The 24,709-nt window shown below is 43.1% G+C and overlaps 1 protein-coding gene across 11 annotated transcripts in view; it reads left to right on the top strand.

The window, feature by feature from the left end:
• The window catches only part of LOC119972287 (focal adhesion kinase 1), a 585,346-nt gene that overhangs the window by 110,132 nt on the left and 450,505 nt on the right, over positions 1–24,709 (top strand). For 6 of the 11 annotated variants that reach the window (XM_038808744.1, XM_038808742.1, XM_038808741.1 and 3 more), the window contains exon 1: positions 12,904–13,208. The exons of 2 other annotated variants lie outside the window; for them this stretch is intronic. In XM_038808744.1, coding sequence (XP_038664672.1) covers positions 13,097–13,208 — 112 coding nt within the window. In that variant the 5' untranslated portion in view covers positions 12,904–13,096. Of the gene's footprint in view, positions 1–12,899; positions 13,209–24,709 lie in introns of those variants that run through there. 3 more of the 11 variants (XM_038808747.1, XM_038808746.1, XM_038808737.1) reach the window with 3 other exon arrangements.

Raw genomic sequence — 24,709 nt, 5'->3', positions numbered from 1 at the left:
ACAAAAAGGAGTGTATGATCATAGTATTATACTTGCCTATTTGCATGTAAAACTGCATTACATATACAAACTACTGTTTGTATTCCAAAGATCATTAGCAACAACAATTGTGTTTACATTAATGAATTTGATATTTGTGTGTCTTTAAATGGTGGATGAATGCAGGACGTTTTGACCATTGATGAGTTGGCGGACTTACTGACCCTGAACCTTGGATGCTGAATAACCATCTGTGCAGAGGATTTAAGACGTTTGAATTCATTGTGGCTCAGCTCATAATAAATCAGGCTCAACAGCTATCTTTAGTTTTGCACTGCTCTATATAGAAGTTAAGCAATTTTCAGGGAAGTGACAAATATTTTGGATACTAACATAAATTTTAAATTTAATTAATGATGTATTATTTTTGACCTTAAAGTATGCTGTACAGAATTAAAACGTAGAACCACGGATGTTGGGATTCTGAAATAAAATTAAAATCTGCTGGAAATAAGATAGCAGTGCTCCCAGAATCTATGAAAAAACAAAAACTAATTAATGCTCTGGGTGTAAGCTATTCGTAATGATGGAGAGTCCTTAGCTGAAATGTCATTCCGTATCTTGCATTTACAGATGCTGATGAATCTTTTATGTATTTCCAACAGTTTCTATTTAATTGCTTTGTTTTTCTTGCTTCTCTTAAGAATTAAAGTAGCTTGTATATTTTAACCTTTACTGATGACTTATTCCTTGCTAAGTTTCCATGCTACCGTAGGTTGTGAATTGTAATGGCCTATGTTTTCACGGGTACCAAACTGGCTACTTTTCATGCCTGGGCAGTGACAGTTTAATGTTATTCAACTTGGGTTGAACATCACAATCAACAAACCCTTTTATTATAACATCCAATACTCTCATCAGCACTAAGTCACAGGACGCTTGCGTGGTTTGTTGTTGAGTAGATAGCTACCTCATCAGTACAGCAGTTTATGGCACTTTATTCACATGCCAAAAAACTGTCCTGCACCAGGGGGATAAGCACAATCAGTTCATCATTTGGATTGTTAATCTTGACAAGTTGGCTGACACATACTTAATTATTTAAAACTATCACCTAACCTAACTGACATTGACTGGATTCTGACTCTCCGATTGTCTCTGTATATACTGGTTATTTCTGGTGATGATGACTTTTAATTACTTTAAATCTCAGTCTTGGTTTGTTGAAAAATATTTGTTTTACTTTAATGGGAGTTATGACCAGTTTTATCAAAAACTGTCTCATGGGATGCCGGTAGAAGTTGAAGTCGAGTGGACTTTGCATTAGCTGTGAACAGGCTCTTAAAATAAATTAGGATGGTTAATATAACAAATATGGATGCAATCTTTATCATAGCAAGATATAGAAGTTTTGTCTTGGGGGTGGCGGAGGGAGAGGAAATCAGGAAATAAGGGAGTTTTGAGGAATTGATTAAAGAGGTAGGCTTTTAAACTTACGAAGGTGTGAGACGAAGGGGTTTAGGTGAAGATTTTCAGAGCGTGAGATGGTGGTTGCTGAAGGCTTTATTATTAATGATGGATCAGAAGGAGACAACATACACACACCAGACTTGCTGGAATGGAACACAGGAGATTCCAACGGCATGGAGGAGTCAATGAGATCATGTTCTTTTCAATTTGTTGTTGGGATGTGGGCTTCTCTCATAAGGCCAGCATTTATTGTCTATATCTAATGGCCCAGATCCACCTTCTTGAACTGCTGACGGTCCATGTGGGTATAGGTACTTCCACAGTGCTGTTAGGGAGGGAGTTCCAGGATTTTGATCCAGCAACAGTGAAGAAAATGCAATATATTTCCAAATCATGGTAGTGTGTGGCTTGGAAGCAAACTTGTGGGTGCTGATGCAGAAATAAATAAACAAATAATTTCAGTTTTGAAATTATTCAGTTTGTGGTGTTGAGCAATGAGGAGTCAGTGGAATTGAGTAACATAGGAGAGTGTAGTGTAGTACATGAGTGGTAGAATGAGTTGAGGTTGTGTGAGCTGGAACTTGGAAATCTGAAAATGACATGAAGCAATAAATGCTGATGGTTACAGAGGTGTAGAAAAAGCTTTCAGCATAATGGCAATATGATTGACATGATGGTGTGATGGGCCAGTTGGTGACTTGTGAGCTCATTTCCAGTTTGAGCCGGACATTGGTGTTGTTTATGGTCAGATACAACCTGAGTGAGCAGCTAGAGTGAAAGATAGAATCAGAGGGTAGACAGTTCCTTGGCGTAGCATTTTAGACTGCATTTGAACTGTCATCTGAGTTTTTCTGCTCAAATCGATGGAGTGGGTCTTGAATCCACAGCCATCTTATTTAGACACAAGGGTGCTATCACTAGCTGAAGATACTGTGCTTTGTAAAGCTTGTTTTTTGATGGAAAGATGTTTTCAGGACTATAACCATGATCTTCATGCATGTTAAACACGTTTTAAACTTTTACTTCAGGAATTGTTTGTTCTCTCATCACTGAATGTGGCTCATCTCATAATTAGGTTAACATTTGTGTTATGGACAATTTTGGAATAATCAAGAAAGGATGCAATTATAACATTGTTCCTGGTGAAGAGAAAATAATTAGAAGCAACCAATGCAGATTTTAAAATGGCAAATTGTACTCGTGTGATGACTGGAGGTTTTTAAAGGAATTTTGGATACTAAGTATTGGTCAATTTAAGGGTTAAAAGCCTGGGGTTATAGTGTGTTTGACTGCAGTGGTCATGTTTTTAAAAATAATCCTGTTTTGCAGGTCCTGAGAGCTTTTAGGAGCCAGACCTGACATTGACCAGAGAAATGTGCTTTTCAGTCTGGGCTAATGCACTGATTTGACTGCAAGTCCCTGGGGAGTTGATGAGCTTCGAAAGTTAATTTCTTTTTCACCTTCTGGATTTGAGGTCATTGCTGGGTAGAACTAAAGGATAGGGAGACATTTTTTGTTTGAAAAAGCTTTTCGAGAGGAAAGTTGAAGCTTGAGCTGGCAACCCTTGTTTTGATCGCAAGTAAAGGCAGTTTTCTATCCCAGTAAGATACTTTAAAAAAAAAAGAGTAATAAAAGTTAAAGCAGAGCAGTCTTGTCTGAAGAGAAGAGGCTGAAACAAGCCAGTTGAAACAATTATTTGAAGATGTTGAGTCAGAGTCAGCAGGGGTTCTAACTGTAGCCCAAATCTGTTCTACAAAGCAAGTATTACTCCATGCCATGCTGATTTTAAGCTGGTTTGAGAGCTTTATATTTCTTTTCTTGTTGTTTAACTAGTAGTTGTTTAGTGCAGTGGGCTAAACAGCTGGGTTGTAATACAGAACAATGCCAGCAGCGCGGGTTCAATTCCCATAACGGCCTCCCTGAACAGCCGCCAGAATGTGGCGACGAGGGGGCTATTCACAGTAACTTATTGAAGCCAACTTGTGACAATAAGCGATTATTAATGAGGAATTGAGTAGGATTGTTTAAGGGGTAATTTTAAGCTACTCTTTTTGGTTCTGAAGTTAAAAAAGTTTAATATTGTATTCATTGTGTTTCCACAGTCTTACAAAAATAAACTTAAATATTAGGGTTCGGTCCCATACCTTAGCCACTGTTGGGGTCTGGTCTGGGATCGTAATACTCGGCAAACCTAGGAAGTGTTTTTTGTGCAGGTGACAGATGTGGTGGATGGAGAATAATGCACTGCACCACAAGACACCATGCACAGGGCAAACTGGGAAAGATGGGACTGAGGGAAGAGCAGCAAATTGGTCGTAAAACTGTTCAGAAGGAAAAACATGGAATTCAGGGAAGTTTTTCATTATGCTAGAAGTGGACAACAGAGGCCTGTGGGATTCTGTTGTGGGGAATACTTCAACTTGCTGTTTACGTGATGAATTGCATCTAGGTTCAGAAGAGGTGGTGCCTATTACTGCCGATGATAGGAAATTAGGAGACATAATAAAAAATTCTGAGAGCCAAAAGAAACTGCCAGGGGATGTTCGTAAGGTGATGGAGTGGGCAACAGATGGAATTCAGTGGGAAAACTGGGTGGATCTGAAAGTGCAGGCAGAGATTTTGGGATAGAACAGAGTATTTTCTAAATGGTAAAAAACTAAGAACATTGGAGGTCCAAAGCCCACCTTGACGCTACGACTAAGAAAGCACAACAGTGCCTATATTTCCTCAGGAAACAAAGGAAATTCGACATGTCCGTAGAATCATAGAATTTACAGTGCAAAAGGAGGTCATTTGGCCCATTGAGTCTGCACCGACCCTTGGAAAGAGCACCTTACTTAAGCCCACACCTCTACTATATCCCTGTAACCCCACCTAACCTTTTTTTGGACACTGAGGGCAATTAGCATGGCCAATCCACCTAACCTGCACATCTTTGGACTGTGAGAGGAAACTGGAGCACCTGGAGGAAACTCATATGTCCACATTGACTCTTACCAACTTTTACAGAGTGCAACATAGAAAGCATCCTATCTGTCTGCATCACAGCCTGATATGGCAACTCCTTGGCCCAAGACCGGAAGAAACTACCGAAAGAGAGTCGTGAACACAGCCCAGTCCATCACACAAGCCCGCCTCCCATCCATTGACTCTGTCCACACCTCCCGCTGCCGTGGGAAAGTGGGCAGCATAATCAAAGACTTCCACCCGGGTTATTCACTCTTCCAACCTCTTCCATCGGGCAGGAGATACAAAAGTCTGAGAACACGCACGAACAGATTCAAAAGCAGCTTCTTCCTGCTGTTACCAGACTCCTAACCAAGCTCTTATGGACGGATGGACTTATGGACTGATCTGACCTCTTCACACATGTTCTCTACTGAGTAGTACTACACTTCTGCATGCTTCACCTGATGCCTATCTCTATGTATTTACATTGTGTATTTTATGTCTGCCCTGTTATGTATTTTCTTTTCATGTACGGAATGATCTGTTAGAGTTGCAGAACAATACTTTTCACCTCTGTATGCATGACAATAATTCAATCCAATCCAAGATACCTCTGGACCCAGATATATAGGTGTCAGGAGCATGTACAGAAAATAATCAGAAAGGCAAATGGAGTGCTGGCCTTTATATTTAGAGGACTAGAATTCAAAGGAGGCAGATGCTTCAGCTGTACTGGACACTAGTTAGACCACATTTGCAAAATAGGTATTATTCTCAGAACAGAAGACATTTGGTGGAGGTGTTTAAAATTATGAAGGAATCATTTGGCATGAATCAGCCCACCAGAGTTTTAAACTTCCCAAGCTATTGCAATGTATGTCTGTGTGTCACGACTTTTGTGGGGTACTGATCCACATATCCCAATGAATGTCTGATCTCCAACGATCCAGAGACTGGAAGATTTGGACAATTTATACTAGAAAAAAAAACAAATGGGGTGGGAAAGATAGAATGAAGATGCTACAGAACACCGGCATTGATATAGTTTGGTACTGTTTTTGGCCAGTCCCGCCGGCGTGGATTAGACATGGTCTCACACGGCGGGACCTGGCAGGTAAGTCGGCTGGTGCGGTCCACGGGGGGATCGAACCCCGGGGGAGGCCCCCACGGTGGCCTGGCCCGCGATCGGGCCCACCACGGCGGCAGTTCTGCGCATGCGCTAACTCGCGCGGTCCCTTCGGCGCCAGCTAGCGCGGCGCCAACCCCTTCAGCGTCCACCGAGTTCCGCTACTTCCGGTCGACCTGACGCCAGAGTGGTTCACGCCGTTTTTGATGCCGGCGACGGACCATCGCGCCGATTTCGGTGAATATCGCTTTACATGTCACATAATTAAATGCTAAAATTCCAGACAGCAATCAACTATAATTAACTGAACTGACACACTTGCCCTTTTACATGAGTAGTGTCACTGTAAAAAAAATCCTTTAAAGAAATTAAAATGTGTTAAATGGGCTGTAACTGGGTTTTTAATAGGATACTAAATTTGTAATTACTGGTAAGCAGCTTCACTAAGCCCTGAAAAAACAATTTTAGAATTGTGGAATGTCACCTTTCTCATCTGGTAAAATAAATTCCACAGTAAGAATAACAATCTTTATTAATGTCACAAGTAGGTTTACATTAGCACTGCAATGAAGTTACTGTGAAAATCCCCCAGTCGCCACACTCTGGCGCCTGTTCGGGTACACTGAGGGAGACTTCAGAATGTCCAATTCACCTAACATCTTTCGAGACTTGTGGGAGGAAACTGGAGCACACAGACACTGGAAGAAGGTACAGACCTTGTTTAACACTTCAGTTTCCACTTTGTCCCATTTTGATGTCCCAATAATTTATTTTTGCCCTCTAGAATTTATAAAAGGTGCAGTGCAGGATAATCATTGCATTTCACTTCCTTGATTTCTGTCTGTGAAAACATTACAATTGAGATGGCGGTGGGGTAGTGCTTTGTTGCTGTATTAGTCATCCAGAGCAATGCTCTGTGGACCAGGGCTTGAATCCCACCAGGGCAAATGGTGGAATTTGAATTATAAGAATCTGGAATTAAACGTGTAATGATGACCATGAAACCATGTCGATTGTCGTAAAAACCCATCTGGTTCACTAATGTCCTTGAGGGAAGGAAATCTGTTGTCCTTACCTGGTTTGGCCTACATATGACTCCAGATCCACAGCAATGTGGTTGACTCTTAAATGCCCTTAGGGATGGGCAATAAATGCTGGCCCAGCCAGTGATGCCCACATCCTATGAACAAATAAAAACAAAATTAGCTTCTTAACCTGCTCGATGATATAATTGTTACTCCAAGCCCTTTGACTTGGTCCTGAATTCTAATTGAAGTCTGGAAAGGTGAATTCTGTGCCACTTAGGTCAGTGTTCTTCAAACTTTTTTTCTGGGGACCCATTTTTACCAATCGGCCAACCTTCAGTACCCAACCCAGCTGACCTTCGTGACCCACGCCGGCCTACCTGAGCGACCCACGCCGGCTGACCTGAGCGACCCACCATATTCTCTTACCTCGTTTGCTGCTGATAAAAATGGAGGAAATGGTTTTGGGTCCCTTTGGCCTTAGTACACACTCCTCCAATGGAACCTTTTGGATGAAGGTGAAGCCTTCCGGTGTCAGAAAGTATGGAGTCTCCATCTGTCCAAAGTTCTGCATTATTTTCCTGTAAAATTTTATCAAACAAAACCCCCCGAACTTGTTAAAAAAATAAAAAATAAAAAATAAGTGAATAAAATGAATAAACCCCCCCAAACTTGTAAAAAAAATAAATGAATAAAATAAATGAAAAAAATAAAAATTAAATGAATGAAGTAAATGAATAAAAAAACCCTGAACTTGTAAAACAAAAAGCTGCGACCGTTTAAAAAAACAGCGGCCGCACTGTGCATGTGCGCCGATCAATGGCGGCAGGCGCATAGTTTTGCGCATGTGCGCCGTTCATCGTGCTTGCATGCGCAATGCGGCTGAATTTTTTTTACATGTTCGCGGCCATTTTAAAGGCCGCTTGCAGCTGGCGTTATTAAAAGCCGGCTGCTGCGTGGGAATTTGCGCGATCGGGAGCGCAGCGAAGGACGGCTCTGCGACCCTCCCAACATCCGCCTGCGACCCAACTGCGGGTTGTGCCCCCGAGTTTGAAGAACACTGACTTAGATCGCTGGATCTTTGTGGTCAGCCCTCTTTAAAGTCTGTCGCGGGTGCCATTTATTTGCTGCTGACTGTGAAACTCCCATCATGTTTAGAAATACAATGCATACCATAAGCAGGGATGGTTTTACGGCCCTGCCACATAAGCAATTAGACAGGGCTCTGGACTAGTCCAGGCGGGCCAAGCTGATATGTAAAATAGCAAGTTATTGAGCAGAATTCGGTACTGCAGTCCAAATGGTGTGCACTATTGGCTGGCTTCTTGCAAAATGATAGCAATGTTTGCACACTCTTAGCTGTAACTTCAGAATGTTGGTGCATATGGCAGAATCACAGATTTATTAGGTTCCAGAATCACTTGATGTCTGCACTACCCGCTTCCTGGTACTCTGACTTCACTAAAGGTGTTTCCAAATTGCAATATAAATTAATTGTTACATTGTGTAGAAGTAACTGGAGCAACAGATAGTAAATCTGTTTCATTTGTTCATTTATTTTTCTTTCAGTTATTGTAACACACTTGCATTTGGTGTGCAGGACATCTGGCTACATTTTTACACAATTGTTCCACTTTCTGGATATTGCTGTGCATTTCCAGCATTTTATGTTTTTATTTTAGATTTCAAATCTTTGTTTTGTTTATAGAAACATAGACATAGAAACGTAGAACATCGACATAGAAGCATAGAAAATAGGAGCAGAGGAGGCCCTTTGAGCCCGCTCCACCATTAATTATGATCACGGCTGATCATCCAACTCAATAGCCTGATACTGCCTCTCTTTCTCCCCCCCCCCCCTTCCGCCCCCATATCCCTTGATCCGCTTCGCCCCAAGTGCTCTGTTTTTAAAAAAAATAAGAGAACCCAATTATTTTTTTCCAATTAAGGGGCAATTTTAGCATGGCCAATCCACCTAATTTGCACATCTTTGGGTTGTTGGGGTGTAACCCGCGCAGTCACAGGGAAAATGTGCAAACTCCACACAGACAGTGACGCGGGGCCAGGATCGAACCCGGGTCCTCAGCGTCGTAGGCAACAGTGTTAATCAGTGCGCCACCGTGCCGCCCCCCCAAATGCTATATCTAACTGCTTCTTGAAAACATACAGGGCGCGATTCTCTGCTGCCCACGACGGATCGGAGAATAGAGGGAGGCCGTCCCTGACATTTTTCACGCCCTCCAGCTATCTCTCCCCCCCCCCCCCCCCGCCCCGGCAGCCCCACGACACGAATCGCTGCTCGCCGTTTTTTACGGCGAACAGCGATTCTACCCAGGCCGATGGGCCGAGTTCCCAGGCCTTGACGACCGTTTTTACGGCAGCAAGCACATCTGCTTGCTGCCGTCATAAAAACGGCCGCAACATGCCCGTTCTGGTCATCCAGGACCCCGATTGGCATGGCAGTACCACGGCCGTGCCAAGGGGGGCATGGGCCAGCGATCGGTGCCCACCAATCGCGGGCAGTGCGTCCGTAACGGACGCACTCTTTCTCCCTCCGCCGCCCCGCAGGATCAGTCAGCGGGGCGGCTGAGGGAGATGACGGCCCCGCACATGCGCGGGTTGGAGCCGTCCAATCCGCGCATGTGCGGCAGACGTCATCGTGCGCGTCAGCCGGCGTGACGCATGGCGTGCGGATTTAGCGACGGTCGCTAAGCCCGCGATGCCGTGCTTCACCGGGCCCCGCTGCTAGCCCCGCCCGGGGGGGAGAATCGGGTCCCGGGAGGGCCGCGGAGGCTGCCGTGAATCCTCTCACTATGAAGGCTAGCATACCATTTGCCTGCTGCACCTGCATGCTTACCTTCAGCGACTGTCGCACAAAAACACCCAGATCTCTTTGAGCATTTCCATTTCCTAATTTATGGTCATTCAGATAAGTTGCCTTCCCATTTTTGCTACCAAAATGGTAACCTCACATTGATCCAAATTGTACTGCATCTGCCATTCATTTTCCCACTCACTCAATTTGTCCAAATCACACTGAAGGATCTCTGCATTCTTCTCACAGCAAACCCTCCCACCCAGCTTTATGTCATCTGCAAATTTGGAGATATTACATTTAGTTCCCTCCTCCAAATCATTAATATATATTGTGAACAGCTGGGGTCCTAGCACCAATCCCTGCAGTATCCCACTAGTCACACTGCCCTGCCATTTGGAAAAAGGCCCATTTATTCTGACTCTTGTTTCCTGTCTGCCAACTGCTGAATTCTAAACTGCTCCCAATCCTCAGCTCTGTTGTTTTTTTCTGGCCAACTTGTATGCTTCTTGCTTGGATCTAATACTATCTCTAATTTAACTTGTAAGTCATGGTCTGGCCACCTTTCCTGTTTTACTTTTGAGCCAGGCAGGAATAAACAATTGTTGCAATTCACCCACTTCCTACTGGAATGTTTGCCATTGTCTATCCATTGTCATCCCTTTAAGTAATATTTCCCAATCTATTACAGCCAATTCATGCCTCACATCATCGTAGTTTCCTTTATTAAGATTCAGGACCTTAGTCCCAGGATCAACTTCCTCACTCTTCATCTTGATGAAAGATTCTATGGTTATGGTTGCTCATTCCCAAGGGACTTCACATAACTAGATTGCTGATGATTCCTTTCTCATTACACAATTCCCAGCTTAGGATGACCTGTTCTTTAGTTGCTTCCTTATGTATTGGTCCAAAAAACACCCTGTATACATTTGTGAAATTCTTCCTCTACGGTATTGTAAATAATTTGATTTCCCATATAATTACAGATGTTCCGCACCCAAAATTATAGATGTTCCTTTCTCGCGTGTGTCTCTAATTTCTTGTTCAATGCCATTCCCAACATCACCACTACAGTTTGGGGGTCTATATACAACCCCCACAAATTCCACATTTGGAGCTAATATCCTTGCGCATTACTGCATTCATTTCCTCCTGAACCAGCAATGCAACATCACCGCTGTTTCCTTTTTGTCTGTCCTTCCTAAATAGTGAATACCCCCTGATCACCCTGGTTACCCTGCAGCCATGTCTCCATAATCCCACCATATCATGCCAGTTTAAATCTATTTGTGCAATTTAATTCATTCATTTTATTGCAAATGCTCCACACATTAAGGCACAAAGCCTTTGGGCTTGTGTTTTTAACATTACTTGTCCTGTTCTGACTATTTTTCACCATGGCCCTGTTTGAATCTGGCCCTTGGTTTCTCTGCCCATCATTTTACTTATTCCCCCTTCATACACTTATGTATCACACTGTCTTGTGTTGTTTCTTCTCCCCCCCCCCCCCCCCCAAATCTTTGGAATCAATGGCAATTAATTGCCTACTCATGTAAATATTTACTAAATTAACCCTTGTATGTTTTCATGTCTTGCATTTGTGCTGAACTGGAATTGATAGTGTGCCCTTATATATTAGTTACTATGTAGTATATATTTTTTGCTTGATGTCTCCTTCACTAGTAAATATGTTTCTTTGTTTAAAATAAAACTCCAATGAGTATCCGTTTAAGAATTGTAGACCAAATGCTTTTTATTTTAAACAGGAGGTTGAGCCAAAAGCCATGTTGAACCTTTATCTGAGCAAGAATGTTCAGAATGATTTGATTGAGCTGATTGGAATTTGCACCCTTCAAACTATCGCCAAACAAGCCCACAGTGCAAGATATTTTGCCGTGATTACACTGACCGGCTGCCTCTGATTTTGTATACAGTCACCAGTTGCAAGCATACTTTTTAACAATTGTGTGCTGATTTGACACCAGATTAAGTTGGTATGATTTAGTTTCATTGTATCCTGAAATCTACAAACTGAACCTTCGCCTCAAGGCAAGCACCACCTAGACCATAAGAGAGAGGGATAACAGGTGAAAAGAAAGGAGGGTAAAGTTAAAGTAATTCTGGAAATAAAGGCAAAAATAAATTCTGAAAGTTTAAATTTATGGGTGGTAGGTTGATGCAAATATAAAAACGTTGTCATGGTGACTGGGAAAATGGTGAGTAGATGTATTATTATCTTGTCTTCTCATCACAAATGACTGTTTCTAGAATTTTCTGTTTTGTTTAAAATTTCCAGGACCCTTTTTTAGTTCATTGAGTTGATAAATTAAATCTTGATTTAGATGGTTGAGATTATTGTTTCATCTCAATGACTGTGATGTAGACTGCTCAGGGACACAGCAGCGATAGATGATAGATATCGCTGTTAGTTTTGTAAATATTTAAAAGAGTAGGCGATTAAGCATGATTGATTCCATTCCATCCATTTTGTTAAGTGTTTATGAACATACAAAATAGGAATGGATGCAGGCCATTCAGCCCCTCGACCATGCTCATTCAATAAAATCACGGCTGATCTGTTTGTGTTTTGAATTCCACATTCCCATCTACCAATAACCTTGGATTTTTTGCCCAACAAGAATCGATTTACCTTTGCTTTAAAAATATTCAGTGACCCTGCTTCCACTGCCTTCTGAGATAAAGAGTTCCAAAGTCTCACAACCCTCTTGAGAGAAAATATTTATTCTCTAATCTGTTTTAAAAGGGCGACTCCTAATTTTAAAAGAGTGCCCCTAGTTCTGGATTCACAGATAATATGAAACATCCTATGCCCCTCCACTTTGTCAAGACCATTCAGGATCTTACATCTTTAAAACAAGTCGCCCTTGACGCTTCTAAACTCCAGTGGAAACAAGCCCAGTCTGTCCAACCTTTCCTTATAAAACCACCCATTCATTCCAGGTATCAAACCACCTCTGTACCGCCTCCAATTAATTCATTCACATTCGTCCTTAAATAAGGAGATCAAAAACTGCCCACAGTATTCAAGATGTGGTCTCACCAATGCCCTGTATAACTGAAGCATAACATCCTTACTTGCATGTTCAATTCCTCGTAATAAAGGATAGCATTCCATTAGCCTTCTTAATTACTTGCTGTTCCAGTGTACAAACCTCTTATGGTCCGTTTTTTGGTTCATTTAAAAAAAAAGGAAATGCTGTGTTTATCTAATAGGAAATATGTATTTTTTGAGGGCTGACCCAAACTAAAACAAATTGTCTTGTTTCAGTTTGTTCTGCTGTTGAAGCCCTGAAAGGGTTAAGGAAATTAACACTTAAACATTCCTGTGGTGCCCCACCTCATTGAATAGTATTTGGCAGGAGTTCCTGTGCATTGCAACCCTGATTTGCCGTTTGAGCCAATCAGAACTTCAAATACTCACATGGTGCAAACTAATACTTACTAACATGCAATGTCTTCGTAGTCTGGAGGCAGTCTCTTTGGGATGTGCAAATACCGTCACTGTAAAATCGTGGTCAAACATGCAGACAGTGTTACAACTGGGAAGTATACTACTTGTGACGTTTAAAAAGCTCCAGGTTACAATGATTCATGTTTGGCTGGTTTATGAATAGTTTCACTGCAAGAATGTAATGCGACAGGACAAAAGCTCTGAGGCCCGTTGATTTATTTTTTTTAAAGTGAAGTTAATTATTCTAAACATTATCTATGATCGTTAACGAGAAGGATCCTCCTTCCCCATCAGAATCCTACATGCCATGTATTTGCTGGGGTGCTCGAACAAGAAACGGGGTAGAAGTTAAACCTCTCGTGGCAGAAGGTATTATCAAGGACTTAGTCATATTTCAGAAATTTCAAGTAAATTGATAAGATTTTCACTATGTTGTTAAATATTGCTGAATTAAAAAAAATATTGGCTAGTTCAAGATTCTGTTTTAAGGTGCAAGTTGAATCTCCATTGTATTCAGCCATTAATGTGAATGGAGTAATATTGACATTCTGATAGACTTTTGTATCAGTTCTTTTTAAAAGATATTTTTGGCTTGCACCCCAATCACCATATCCCGACTGATTTTGGGGAGGGGGGGGGGGGGGAGGGGGGAGGGGGGGGGGGGTGGCGTGGGGGCAGCCTTTCTGATTGAACCAGTAGCTGAGATCCCCGCTGTGTAGCAAAGGTGCTTTCCTTTCCTTGGTTTCTTACACTGATTGCATAACGGAGATTGAATCTGACATCTTGGCACTCGGGGATCCAGGTTCAGTACATTACTTGTGTTCCGTACAATTAAAGGGCCAGTATGCTGGATGACCTCACCTTTTCTACAAAAATGTTTTTATTTGAGGATTGGAAATTTGCAGCTGGTATTTTCCCCTCTTTAAATCTGACCTTAAAATCTCAAATGTGGCAGTGATGTTCAATAATCTTTACCAAACTGAAGAACACAAAGCACTCAGCTGTTTCATCTACGTACAATGTTGTGGTATTTTATGGGAGGAGGTGCAACAGCTGCTGCCTATTATTGTCTGCTGCTGTAGTGCTTTTGATGCACATGAATTCATCCTTGGTCATAAAAGTTTCAACACTTTCATGGTAATCCCATGCAAATCACAACATGCCTAATTTGCTCATGCATCAAGAGAAGTTGTGAATGCATAACTCCAATGTGGCACTCAAATTCATACAGTTCATTACGCAATCTTACGGTAGGCACAATGTCTTTCTGGATTGATGGCAGCATCCTGTTAGTGGAAAGTACCGCTTACATAACCACTGTATTTTAGTGCCGGTGCCTGAATTAATCAAACTGTATGTTCCTTTGATTATTAGCAGTTGGCAGAGTACAGACCATTCTCAACCAACCCGTACTTTCAAGATCCAAAACAAAACATTGGCTGTTGGATTTGGTTCTGAGATTGGCAGCACTTGCTGAACAATCCCGAGTCTGTTAATCGCGTCAGAGGGACATAGATAAGCTGCAGAGCCGGGCTGGGAGGTGGCAAATGGAGTTTAATGCAGAAAAGTGTGAGGTGATTCATTTTGGAAGGAGTAACAGGAATACAGAGTACTGGGCTAATGGTAAGATTCTTGGTAGTGTGGATGAGCAGAGAGATCTCGGTGTCCATGTACATAGATCCCTGAAAGTTGCCACCCAGGTTGATAGGGTTGTTAAGAAGACGTACGGTGTGTTAGCTTTTATTGGTGGAGGGATTGAGTTTCGGAGCCATGAGGTCATGTTGCAACTGTACAAAACTCTGGTGCGGCCGCATTTGGAGTATTGCGTGCGGTTCTGGTCGCCGCATTATAGGAAGGATGGGTGCAGAGGAGATTTACCAGGATGTTGCCTGATATGGAGGGAAGATCTTATGAGGAAAGGCTGAGGGACTTGAGGCTGTTTTCGTTAGAGAGAAGAAGGTTAAGAGGTGACTTAATTGAGGCATACAAGATGATCAGAGGATTAGATAGGGTGGACAGTGAGAGCCTTTTTCCTCGGATGGTGGTGGCTAGCACGAGGGGACGTAGCTTTAAATTGAGGGGAGATAGATATAGGACAGATGTCAGAGGTATGTTCTTTACTCAGAGAGTAGTAAGGGCGTGGAATGCCCTGCCTGCAACAGTGGTGGACTCACCAACATTAAGACCATTTAAATGGTCATTAGATAAACGTATTGATGATAAGGGAATAATGTAGATGGGCTTTAGAGTGGTTTCACAGGTCGGCGCAACATCAAGGGCCTCACGGTAGCTTGGTGGTTAGCATCAATGCTTCACAGCTCCAGGGTCCCAGGTTCGATTCCCGGCTGGGTCACTGTCTGTGTGGAGTCTGCACGTCCTCCCCGTGTGTGCGTGGGTTTCCTCCGGGTGCTCCGGTTTCCTCCCACAGTCCAAAGATGTGCGGGTTAGGTGGATTGGCCGTGCTAAATTGCCCGTAGTGTAAGGTTAATGGGGGTTACGGGTATACGGGTTACGTAGGTTTAAGTAGGGTGATCATTGCTCGGCACAACATCGAGGGCCGAAGGGCCTGTTCTGTGCTGTACTGTTAATAAAAAAAATAATTTTTAATCAGTCAAGCTTGTGTGCAGCTTATTTACACTTATCAGAAATGACTTCAGTTTGCAGGGACCCGTTCTCTGCCAAGAAAAGAAATATGTTCAAATTCTTGTGCCTTTTTGAATTACCTGGGAGCTTGTGAAGCCTGGAGTTCCCTGTTGCTTTCTACATGACAACACCTCAAACAAACATAGAACATAGAACAGTACAGCACAGAACAGGCCCTTCGGCCCTCAATGTTGTGCCGAGCCATGATCACCCTACTCAAACCCACGTATCCACCCTATACCCGTAACCCAACAACCCCCCCCTTAACCTTACTTTTATTAGGACACTACGGGCAATTTAGCATGGCCAATCCACCTAACCCGCACATCTTTGGACTGTGGGAGGAAACCGGAGCACCCGGAGAAAACCCACGCACACAGGGGGAGGACGTGCAGACTCCACACAGACAGTGACCCAGCCGGGAATCGAACCTGGGACCCTGGAGCTGTGAAGCATTTATGCTAACCACCATGCTACCCTGCTGCATCGGTCATCATAGGGGCTAGTTTAGCACAGTGGGCTAAACAGCTGGCTTGTAATGCAGAGCAAGACCAGCAGTGCGGGTTCAATTCCCGTACCAGCTTCCCGGAACAGGCGCCGGAATGTGGCGACTAGGGGTTTTTCACAGTAACTTAATTGAAGCCTACTTGTGACAATAAGCGATTATTATTATCTTGTAATCCTTGTCTCCCATACTATAAATCATTGTGGTCCTTGCAAATGTGGCATTCATACATTTGTCCTGATGAGTTTGCAACATGCGTTCCTTTGCAGCAAAATTCAAGAATTAGTTTTCTTTTCTCTACTGCAAAGTAAATTCTGATAATCTGTCTGGAGATTATATTATGAATTTCATTATTCAGCATGGAAATTGTAGTACACCAGGTTTTCTGGTTATCTGTGTTGGCCAAGGCGTCGAATAGGTTTTGCGGGTGTGGAGATGAGATTCCAGTTCCTAACAAGGAGAAATAATTTTTGGTTAATATTTTCCTCTGATTCAATGGTCAGAGGGAGTAATTACAATGAACATTTATATCTTGGGGTTCCTATGAGGAGTTAAACATGAGTGCTGCTTTGGCAATAATTCAGGTCAAAATTAAATATCTGGATAAACATGAATGATAGCCAGAACAGTTTTGTTCAAGGCAAGTTGTACTTAACTAACATGATTAAGTTCTTTTAAGTAAAGCAGAGCATTGATGAAAGTAATGTGTTTGATGTTGTGCTGTTTATTTAGACTTTCCAAAAGTGTTTGATAATGTTTATAGACTCGTTAGCAAGAATGAGCTCCATGAGATTAAAGGGACAGTAATTAACAGCATGGATACAAAATTGGTTAAGGCACAGAACGCAAAGAGCAGTGCTAAATGAATAAAAGGATGTAAGAACATAAGAAATAGTTGCCGGAGTCGGCCATCTGGCCCTTCAAGAACACTCTGCGTTTCAAGAAGATCATGGCTGATCTGATGGTGGCTTTAATTGTACTTTTCTGCCAGTCCTCCCCCAAACCCCACAATCCTTGACTCCTTTGTGGATCAAAAATCATCTGTCTAACTCTTCCTTGAATATATTCAACGACCCCGCCTCCACTCCTCACTGGGGTAGAGAATGCTGAAGATTAGTGACCCTCTGGGATAGAAAATTCTTCATTTCTGACTGTCTTGATGGAAATTCTTTTTCAATCAGAGAAAAGTATACAATGGTGTTCCTTTTGGTTAACAGAGTAAGAAGTTTTACAACACCATGTTAAAGTCCTGTTTCAAACAAACAGGTTTGTTTCAAACACTAGCTTTCGGAGCACTGCTCCTTCCACCTTATGGTTAAGGTCACAGCTCTTGATAAACCTGGACATACAGGGCATAATTTCAAGTTAAATTTGCAGATGATCGAGGGCAGCATGGTGGTGCAGTGGTAGCACTGCAGTCTCATGGCGCCGAGGTTCTAGGTTCGATCCTGGCTCTGGGACACTGTCCGTGTGGAGTTTGCACATTCTCCCCGTGTTTGCGTGGGTTTCGCCCCCACAACCCAAAGGTGTGCAAGGTAGGTGGATTGAACATGCTAAATTGCCCCTTGATTGGAAAAATGAATTGCGTACTCTAAATTGATTTTTTTAGAAGTTTGCAGATGATCTGCACCGTCGGTGCTTCTTGGTGAAACTAGAGTGCTTTTGGTGTTTGGTGAAAAACAGTGAGAAGGTGAAGCTAAAATGTCAGAGCTCAGTCCCAGTCTGGAGAGGAACAGAGCGTAGCCGAGTTTCATAGACACCAAGGTTGGATTCCTGTTCACATTAACTGCGTAGTCAATATCATATTGAAGTTTAAAAAGTGTTTTTTTGGAGGAAGGGATTAACTGAGAAACCGCACAAATAAGTGTAAGCCATGGTCATTACAATAAAGTAATAAAAGTAAACAAAGTAGGGTAAGGGAAGTCTAGTTAGCGTAAGGGAGATAAGTAAATAGTATTCTTGTATACATAATTTTTTGTTAAAAAGGGAGTTAATAGGGGGCTTAAGTAGTCATGGTAGAAGAGCTGGCACCTGTGATATGCTCCTCCTGTGCAATGTGGCAACTAATGGAAGCTTCAGTTTTGCAGGATGTGTGTACAACTTCAGCTACTGGCTAACCGCATTTCGGAGCTGAAGCTGGATTTACTGTGGAGCATCCGCAATGCTGAGCAAGTCATGGATAGCACGTTCAGTGAGGTGGTCACACTGCTGGTGAGGTTGATCAGACAGAGAGGGCTTAGGTGACCACCAGACAGACTAGAGGAAGGCAGGTAGTGTATGAGGAAGGCAGGTAGTGTATGAGTCTCATGTGGCCATCCCCCTTTCTAACAGATATACCATTTTGGATAATGTTGGGAAAAATGACTGTTTAGAGGAAAGCAGTGGCTGTCAACTTCATGGCACCGTGGGTGGATCTGCTGCACAAAAGGGGAGGTGGAAGAACATTGGGACTGCAGTGGTAGGGGATTCAATTGTATGGGGAACAGAGAGACATTTCTGTGGCCACAAAAGAGACTCCACGATGGTATGTTGCCAGGGTCAGGGATGTCACTGAATGGCTTCAGGACATAATGAAGGGGGAAGGCAAACAGACCGATATTGTGATACACATTTGTACCAAGGATATAGATAGATAGATAATGGAATGAGGTCCTGAAAGAGGATTTTTGGGAGCTAGGAAGTAGATTAAAAAACAGGAACCAGAGGTGGTAATCTCTGGATTACTTCCAGTGTCACATGCTAGTAAGTATAGAAATAGGTTGGTCCAGATGAATGCGTGGCTGGAGAAATGGTGCAGGAAGGAGGGCTTTAGATTTCTGGGACATTGAGACCGTTTTTAGGAACGGTGGGACCTTTACAAGGTGGACCGTTTGCACCTAAATCGAAATGGGACCAGTGTCTTTGCAGGGAGGTTTGCTTGTGCTGTTGGGGATGGCTTAAACAAACTTTGAAGGGGGCTGGAATCCTGGGAGAAGGTTCAGCAGGGATAGATGCACAGCCAAAAGTAGAAGTGACATCATGTGAGTCAGGAAGGCCTTGTCACAAGAGAGTTTGGCAAGATTGGATGGTATTTATTTTAATGCAAGGACTATTACGAACAAGGCAGATGAATTGAGGGCACAAATTAAAACATGTGGGTATGATGTTAATACTGTCACTGAGACATAGTTGAGAGAGGAGCAGATTGGCAACTCAATATTCCAGGGTACAGGATCTTCAGGCAAGATAGAGAAGGAGGTAAAAGAGGAGGGGTTGTTGCAATTTATTTCAGGGAATCATTTAAGAGTAAGGAAGCGTGACACCTCAGAAGGCTCTTCAACTGAAGCTACATAGGTAGAACTCGAAAACCAGTCACATTGCTGGGAGTGTTCTACAGGCCCCCTAACAGTCTGAGAGAAATAGAAGAGCAGATATGTAGGCAAATTTCAGAGAAGTGTAAAAATAATAGGGTAGTAATAATGAGGGATTTCAACTTCCCCAATATTAACTGGGCTAGCCATGGTGTGAAAGGCCTAGAGGGAGTGGAATGCTTGAAATGCATTCAGGAGACCATATTAAACCAATACATAGAAGGTCTGACAAAGAGGGGACGGTCCTGGAATTAAGTTTAGGTAATGAAGCCAAAGTGATTGAAGTATCAGTGGGGGGAGTATTTTGCAGACAGTGACCATAAATTCATTAGATTCAAGATTGTTATGGAAAAGAAAAAGGATGGGCTTGAGATCAAAGTTCTAAATTGGGGTTGGCCGATTTTAATAAGATCAGTTATGATTTGGCCAGAGTGGACTGGGTACTTTTAGGTAAATCTGTGACAGAACAGTGGGAGGCATTCAAGAAGGAAATAGGGAGAGCACAGGGGGGGGAGGGGGGGGGGGGCACGGTAGCTCAGTGGTTAGCAGAGTTGCTTCACAGCTCCAGAGTCCCAGGTTCGATTCCCGGTTTTGGTCACTGTCTGTGCGGAGTCTGCACATTCTCCCCGTGTCTGTGTGGGTTTCCTCCGGGTGCTCCGGTTTCCTCCCACAGTCCAAAGATGTGCAGGTTAGGTGAATTGGCCATACTAAATTGCCCTTTGTGTCCAAAAAGGTTAGATGAGGCTACTAGGTTATAGGGTAGGGTGGAGATATGGGCTTAGATAAGGTGATCTTTCCATAGGCCGGTGCAGACTCGATGGGCTGAATGGCCTCCTTCTACACTGTAAATTCTATGATAACCAATTCTATGAACATGTTCCAGTCAAGAAAAAGGGTGGGACCAACACATTCAATGAACCCTGGGTATCGAGGGATACAATACACAGCATTGGATAAGGAGAAAAAGGGGGGCTTATGGCAGATATTGAGGGTTCCAAATAGCAAAAGCCCTGAGAGAAGTATAGAATGCACAAAAGGGAACTTAAAAAGGAAATTAGGAGAGCAAAAAGGAACATGAAAGCACACTGACAGGTAAAATAATGGAAAATCCTAAGTTGTTTTCCAAGTACATGAGATTTGTTGGAGGTGTTTAAAATCATGAATGGTTTAGATGTAGAGTAAATAAAGATAAATTGTTTTCAATTAGTAAAGGGTCAGTAACCATGGATTTAAGCCTTTAAAGTGATTAGCAAAAGAGCCAGAGGTGACCTGAGGAAAAATGTGTTTGTGCAACTCGTGGTTGGGATTTAGAATGCACAGCTTGCCATGATGGTGAAGACCGATGCAATTGTAGCCTTGAAAATTAAATTTGATATATGCTTGAAATTGGGAAGAAATTTCAGGGATAGGGTGCAAGAGCAGGGAGTGTACTAATTCTGCATTTTGAAAGAACTGGTACAGACTTGATGGGCTGAATGGTCTCCTTGTGTAATACTATCTGACAGCACACATATTATCCAATGCTTTTTGTCACTGCGAGGCAGTCCACTATAGGAGACCAATAGTCCTGTAATTTCCATGTTCACTTTCATATCTTAAATTTTGCACAAATATGTTTTGGGTACCTGATTAATGTTTGTTCTTTGATAAACCTGCAAAAAAATACAGTTCTGTTTTATATGAAAATCTGTGTCAGCACAGAAATATTCATGCACGGTAATAAAAACACAAATTTAAAAGTCAATATAAAAATCTAAACTTAAATAGTGTGAACAGTAATGTGTAGGATAAGAAAAGAGTTATGTAATCCAATGGTTGTTATAAAGTTGTGATGATATGCATAAAGCAATTCTATATATAATATTATACATGACCTCCGACCAGCAGGTGGCAGTGTAAGTCCATCATGCGGCTCTGCCTCGAGGCTGCTGGGAGTAAGTTGTGTTGGTGGTTCGATGTATTTTGCAGTAGCTCTATCATAGTTCGTGTGAGTAGTTTGTTATTTATTTATTCGAGTTATCTTTATCACACAGTTGTTTCATAATAAATTATTTAAACTAGATGTTCTGTAGTGCATCATTCATATCGGCCAGTCTACAGAGCATGACAAAAGTATTCTGCCTTCTCTTGTGCTTTATGACATCATTTAAATACTTAAGATTTTGATTGTATAAAGCCTTGTTCGAAAAATTCCCTGTATGGGCTGTTCTTGCACATAGAATCATAGAAGGAGGCCATTTAGCCCATCAAGTCTGCACTGACCCTCCGAAAGAGCACCCCACCCTTCCCCGTAACCCACCTAACCTTTGGACACTAAGGGGCAATTTAGAATGGCCAATCCACCTAACCTGCACATCTTTGGAATGTGGCAGGGATCTTCCGCTTACTCAATCCATTCGGGGCTTGACACGAAGATGAGAGGGGTGAATGTGTTGATCAGCAAGAAGGTGGCTTTCACAGTCGGAAAGATTGTGACCAATCCAGGTGGTAGATCTGTTCTGGTGAGGGGGAGGTTGGAGGGTTATCCCGAGGTGCTGGCAACGTCCACGCCCCCAACTGGGATCATGGAGAATTCATGAGGCGGGTTCTGCTATTGATCCCAGAGTTGGATGCTCACAGATTGATTCTTGGGGAGATTTTAACACAGTGCCAGACCCAAAGTTAGACTGCTGGTGTTCTAGATCCGGGAAGATGTTGCCGATGGTTCTAGAACGGTCTGGGTTTATATAGCTTATTGGAAGGGGGGGGGGGGGGGGGGCATCGCTCCCTGGCACTTTGAGAGACCCATATCGAGGGAGTTCTCCTCCTTTTCTCCTGTCCATAAGGATTATTGCCGGATAGACTTTTTTGTTATGGACAAGACATCGATATCACGAGTGGCTGGGGCGGAATACTCAGCCATTGTGCTGCCTGATCACCCACCGCCCTGGATGGTGGATCTCCGGGCAGAGAGGGCATCCCCAAAGGCCCTGGTGGAGGCTGGACATAGGTCTTCTTTCAGATAAAGTGGTTTGTGAGAGGATAGAGGGGTCTATTCTGGACCACAATGATACGGATGAGGTTTCTGCCGGTATGACGTGAGAGGCACAGAAAACTGTGCTTAGGGGAAAGCTTATAAGACCATAAGACATAGGTTGAGAATTAAGCCATTCGTCCCATCGAGTCTGCTCCACCTTTCAATCATGGCTAAAATGTTTCTCATCCCCATTCTCCTGCATTCTCCCCATAATGCTTGATCTCCTGATTAATCAAGAACCTATCTTTCTGTGTCTTAAAGGCATTCACTGATAGATAGTTAGGGTCACTGAAAGCTGTGATTAGGGGAGAGTTTATCTCAATCCATGCGCACAGGCTGAGGTGGAGGGAGTAGAGCAGTCTAGGCTGAGTGCCTCGGTGTAGGATATTGGAGATTTTTTAAGAGTTTGGCACCTTCTCTGGTTACAAGCTCAACATGACAAAGAGTGAGGGATTCCCTATTAGCACTGGAGGGCAAGATGGTAGTTTGAGTGAGCTTCCATTTTGTTTGGTAAGATCGAGTTTCCAACATCTGGGGATACATGTGGCATGTGATTGGACCTGACCCATGGGCTAAATTTGACGAGAATTGTGGAGGAGATGTGGGAGGATTTCCAGAGATGGGTAATTGCCACTGTCCTTGATTGGGCGAGCTGGTGGTTCAGCCAAAATTCTTGTTTACATTCCAGAGTCTCCCAATCCTCCTCCCCAAATCGTTCTTTAAGAAAGTTCACAAGCTGATCCTGAACTTTGTGTGGGCAGGGAAGATTCCTCGAACCAAGAGAGCTTTCCTGGAGAGAGATAGACGAGGGGGTGGCCTGGCACTCCCGAACTAACAAAATTATTACTGGGCTGCAAACATTGTCATGGTCCGGAAGTGGAGAGGACCAAAGATCGGTATGGGGCAGGGTAGAGGAAGCCTCTGAGGGCACTGGTTTCGGCACTTCTGCCGTTCTCGCCAAATAGATACTCATCAAATCTGGTGGTAATCTCTGCACTAAGGATGTGGAATCCGTGCCGGCAGCACTTTGGGATGGAGGGCATGTATATGAGGGCTCCAATTTGAGATAAGCATAGATTTGTCCCAGCAGGGTGAGACGATAGGTTTAGGGAGTGGGACTGGCTAAGGATTAGATGCTTTGAGGACTTATTCATTGGAAGGAAATTTGCAGATGTGTCTGAGCTGGCGGAGGTTTACCAGCTACCTAACGGAAATTGGTTCAGGTACCTTCAAATTAGGGCCTTTCTGAAAAGCAGTTTGTTCCCATGTTGCCACCTTCGGGACTACAGAATAGGCTCTTATCGGAGGACGAGAATGGGAAAGGCAAGCTCCCTGACTTCAATGCAGAACTGACCAGGCGGGGCGGGGAGGTGATACGAGGGGGAATTTGGAAAGAATCACTATGCAGGATAAATGCTTGCTTGTCATGCCCCAGACTAAGCGTTATCCAATTCAAAATGGTTCACAAAACACCTACGACGGCGGCCAGGAGGAGCCGATTCTTCTTAGGAGTAGGCGACCAGTGTGTGAGGTGTGCAGGATCTCCGGCGAACCATGCCCGCATATTCTGGGCGTGTCCAAAATTGGTTGGGTTCTGGAGCGGGGATTACCAATGTACTGTCAAGGGTATTGGGATTGGAAGTAACATCGTCCCCGTGGTAGCAATTTTCGGAGTATCTGACGATCCACATGCTCTGGTGGGGAAAGAAGCTGATGTGGTGGCATTTACCCCCTGTTAGCAGGGAGGAGGAATCTCCTGAATTGGCGGGTCCCCAGAACTGCCAAATGTTGGGACTTTGGTGCAGAACCTAGCTGAATTCCTTACTTGGAAAAAATTCATAGAAGATAGAAAAATACAGCACAGAACAGGCCCTTTGGCCCACGATGTTGTGCTGAACTTCTGTCCTAGATTAAGAACAAATTAATCTACACCCCATCATTCTATCATAATCTATGTATTTATCCAACAGCCGCTTGAAAGTCCATGATATTTCCAACTCAACTACTTCCACAGGCAGTGCATTCCATGCCCCCACTACTCTCTGGGTAGAGAACCTACCTCTGACATCCCCCTATATCTTCCACCATTCACCTTAAATTTATGTCCCCTTGTAATGGTTTGCAGTTCACCATTAGAGGGATGGATGAGGGATTCTCCATGAGGGGCAAGCTGTTCATTGACTTCTTCAAGAAGTACTAAAACGTCAGTTGCTGGGTGGGGGTAGGGTTGAGGGATATATTAAGTATCTTTTATTTGGGGGAATGGGCGGGTTGAGGGATATTTTGATTGAAAAAAAAACTCGCTGGGAGTGAGGTAGGTGGGTTTGTATACCTGGTGGATTTACCATGTTATATT

Source organism: Scyliorhinus canicula, chromosome 10 (genome assembly GCF_902713615.1).
Source record: "Scyliorhinus canicula chromosome 10, sScyCan1.1, whole genome shotgun sequence".
In the NCBI taxonomy this organism is placed as follows: domain Eukaryota; kingdom Metazoa; phylum Chordata; class Chondrichthyes; order Carcharhiniformes; family Scyliorhinidae; genus Scyliorhinus; species Scyliorhinus canicula.
Note: the sequence above shows the minus strand (reverse complement) of the source record. Positions and strands in the feature narration are given on the sequence as shown.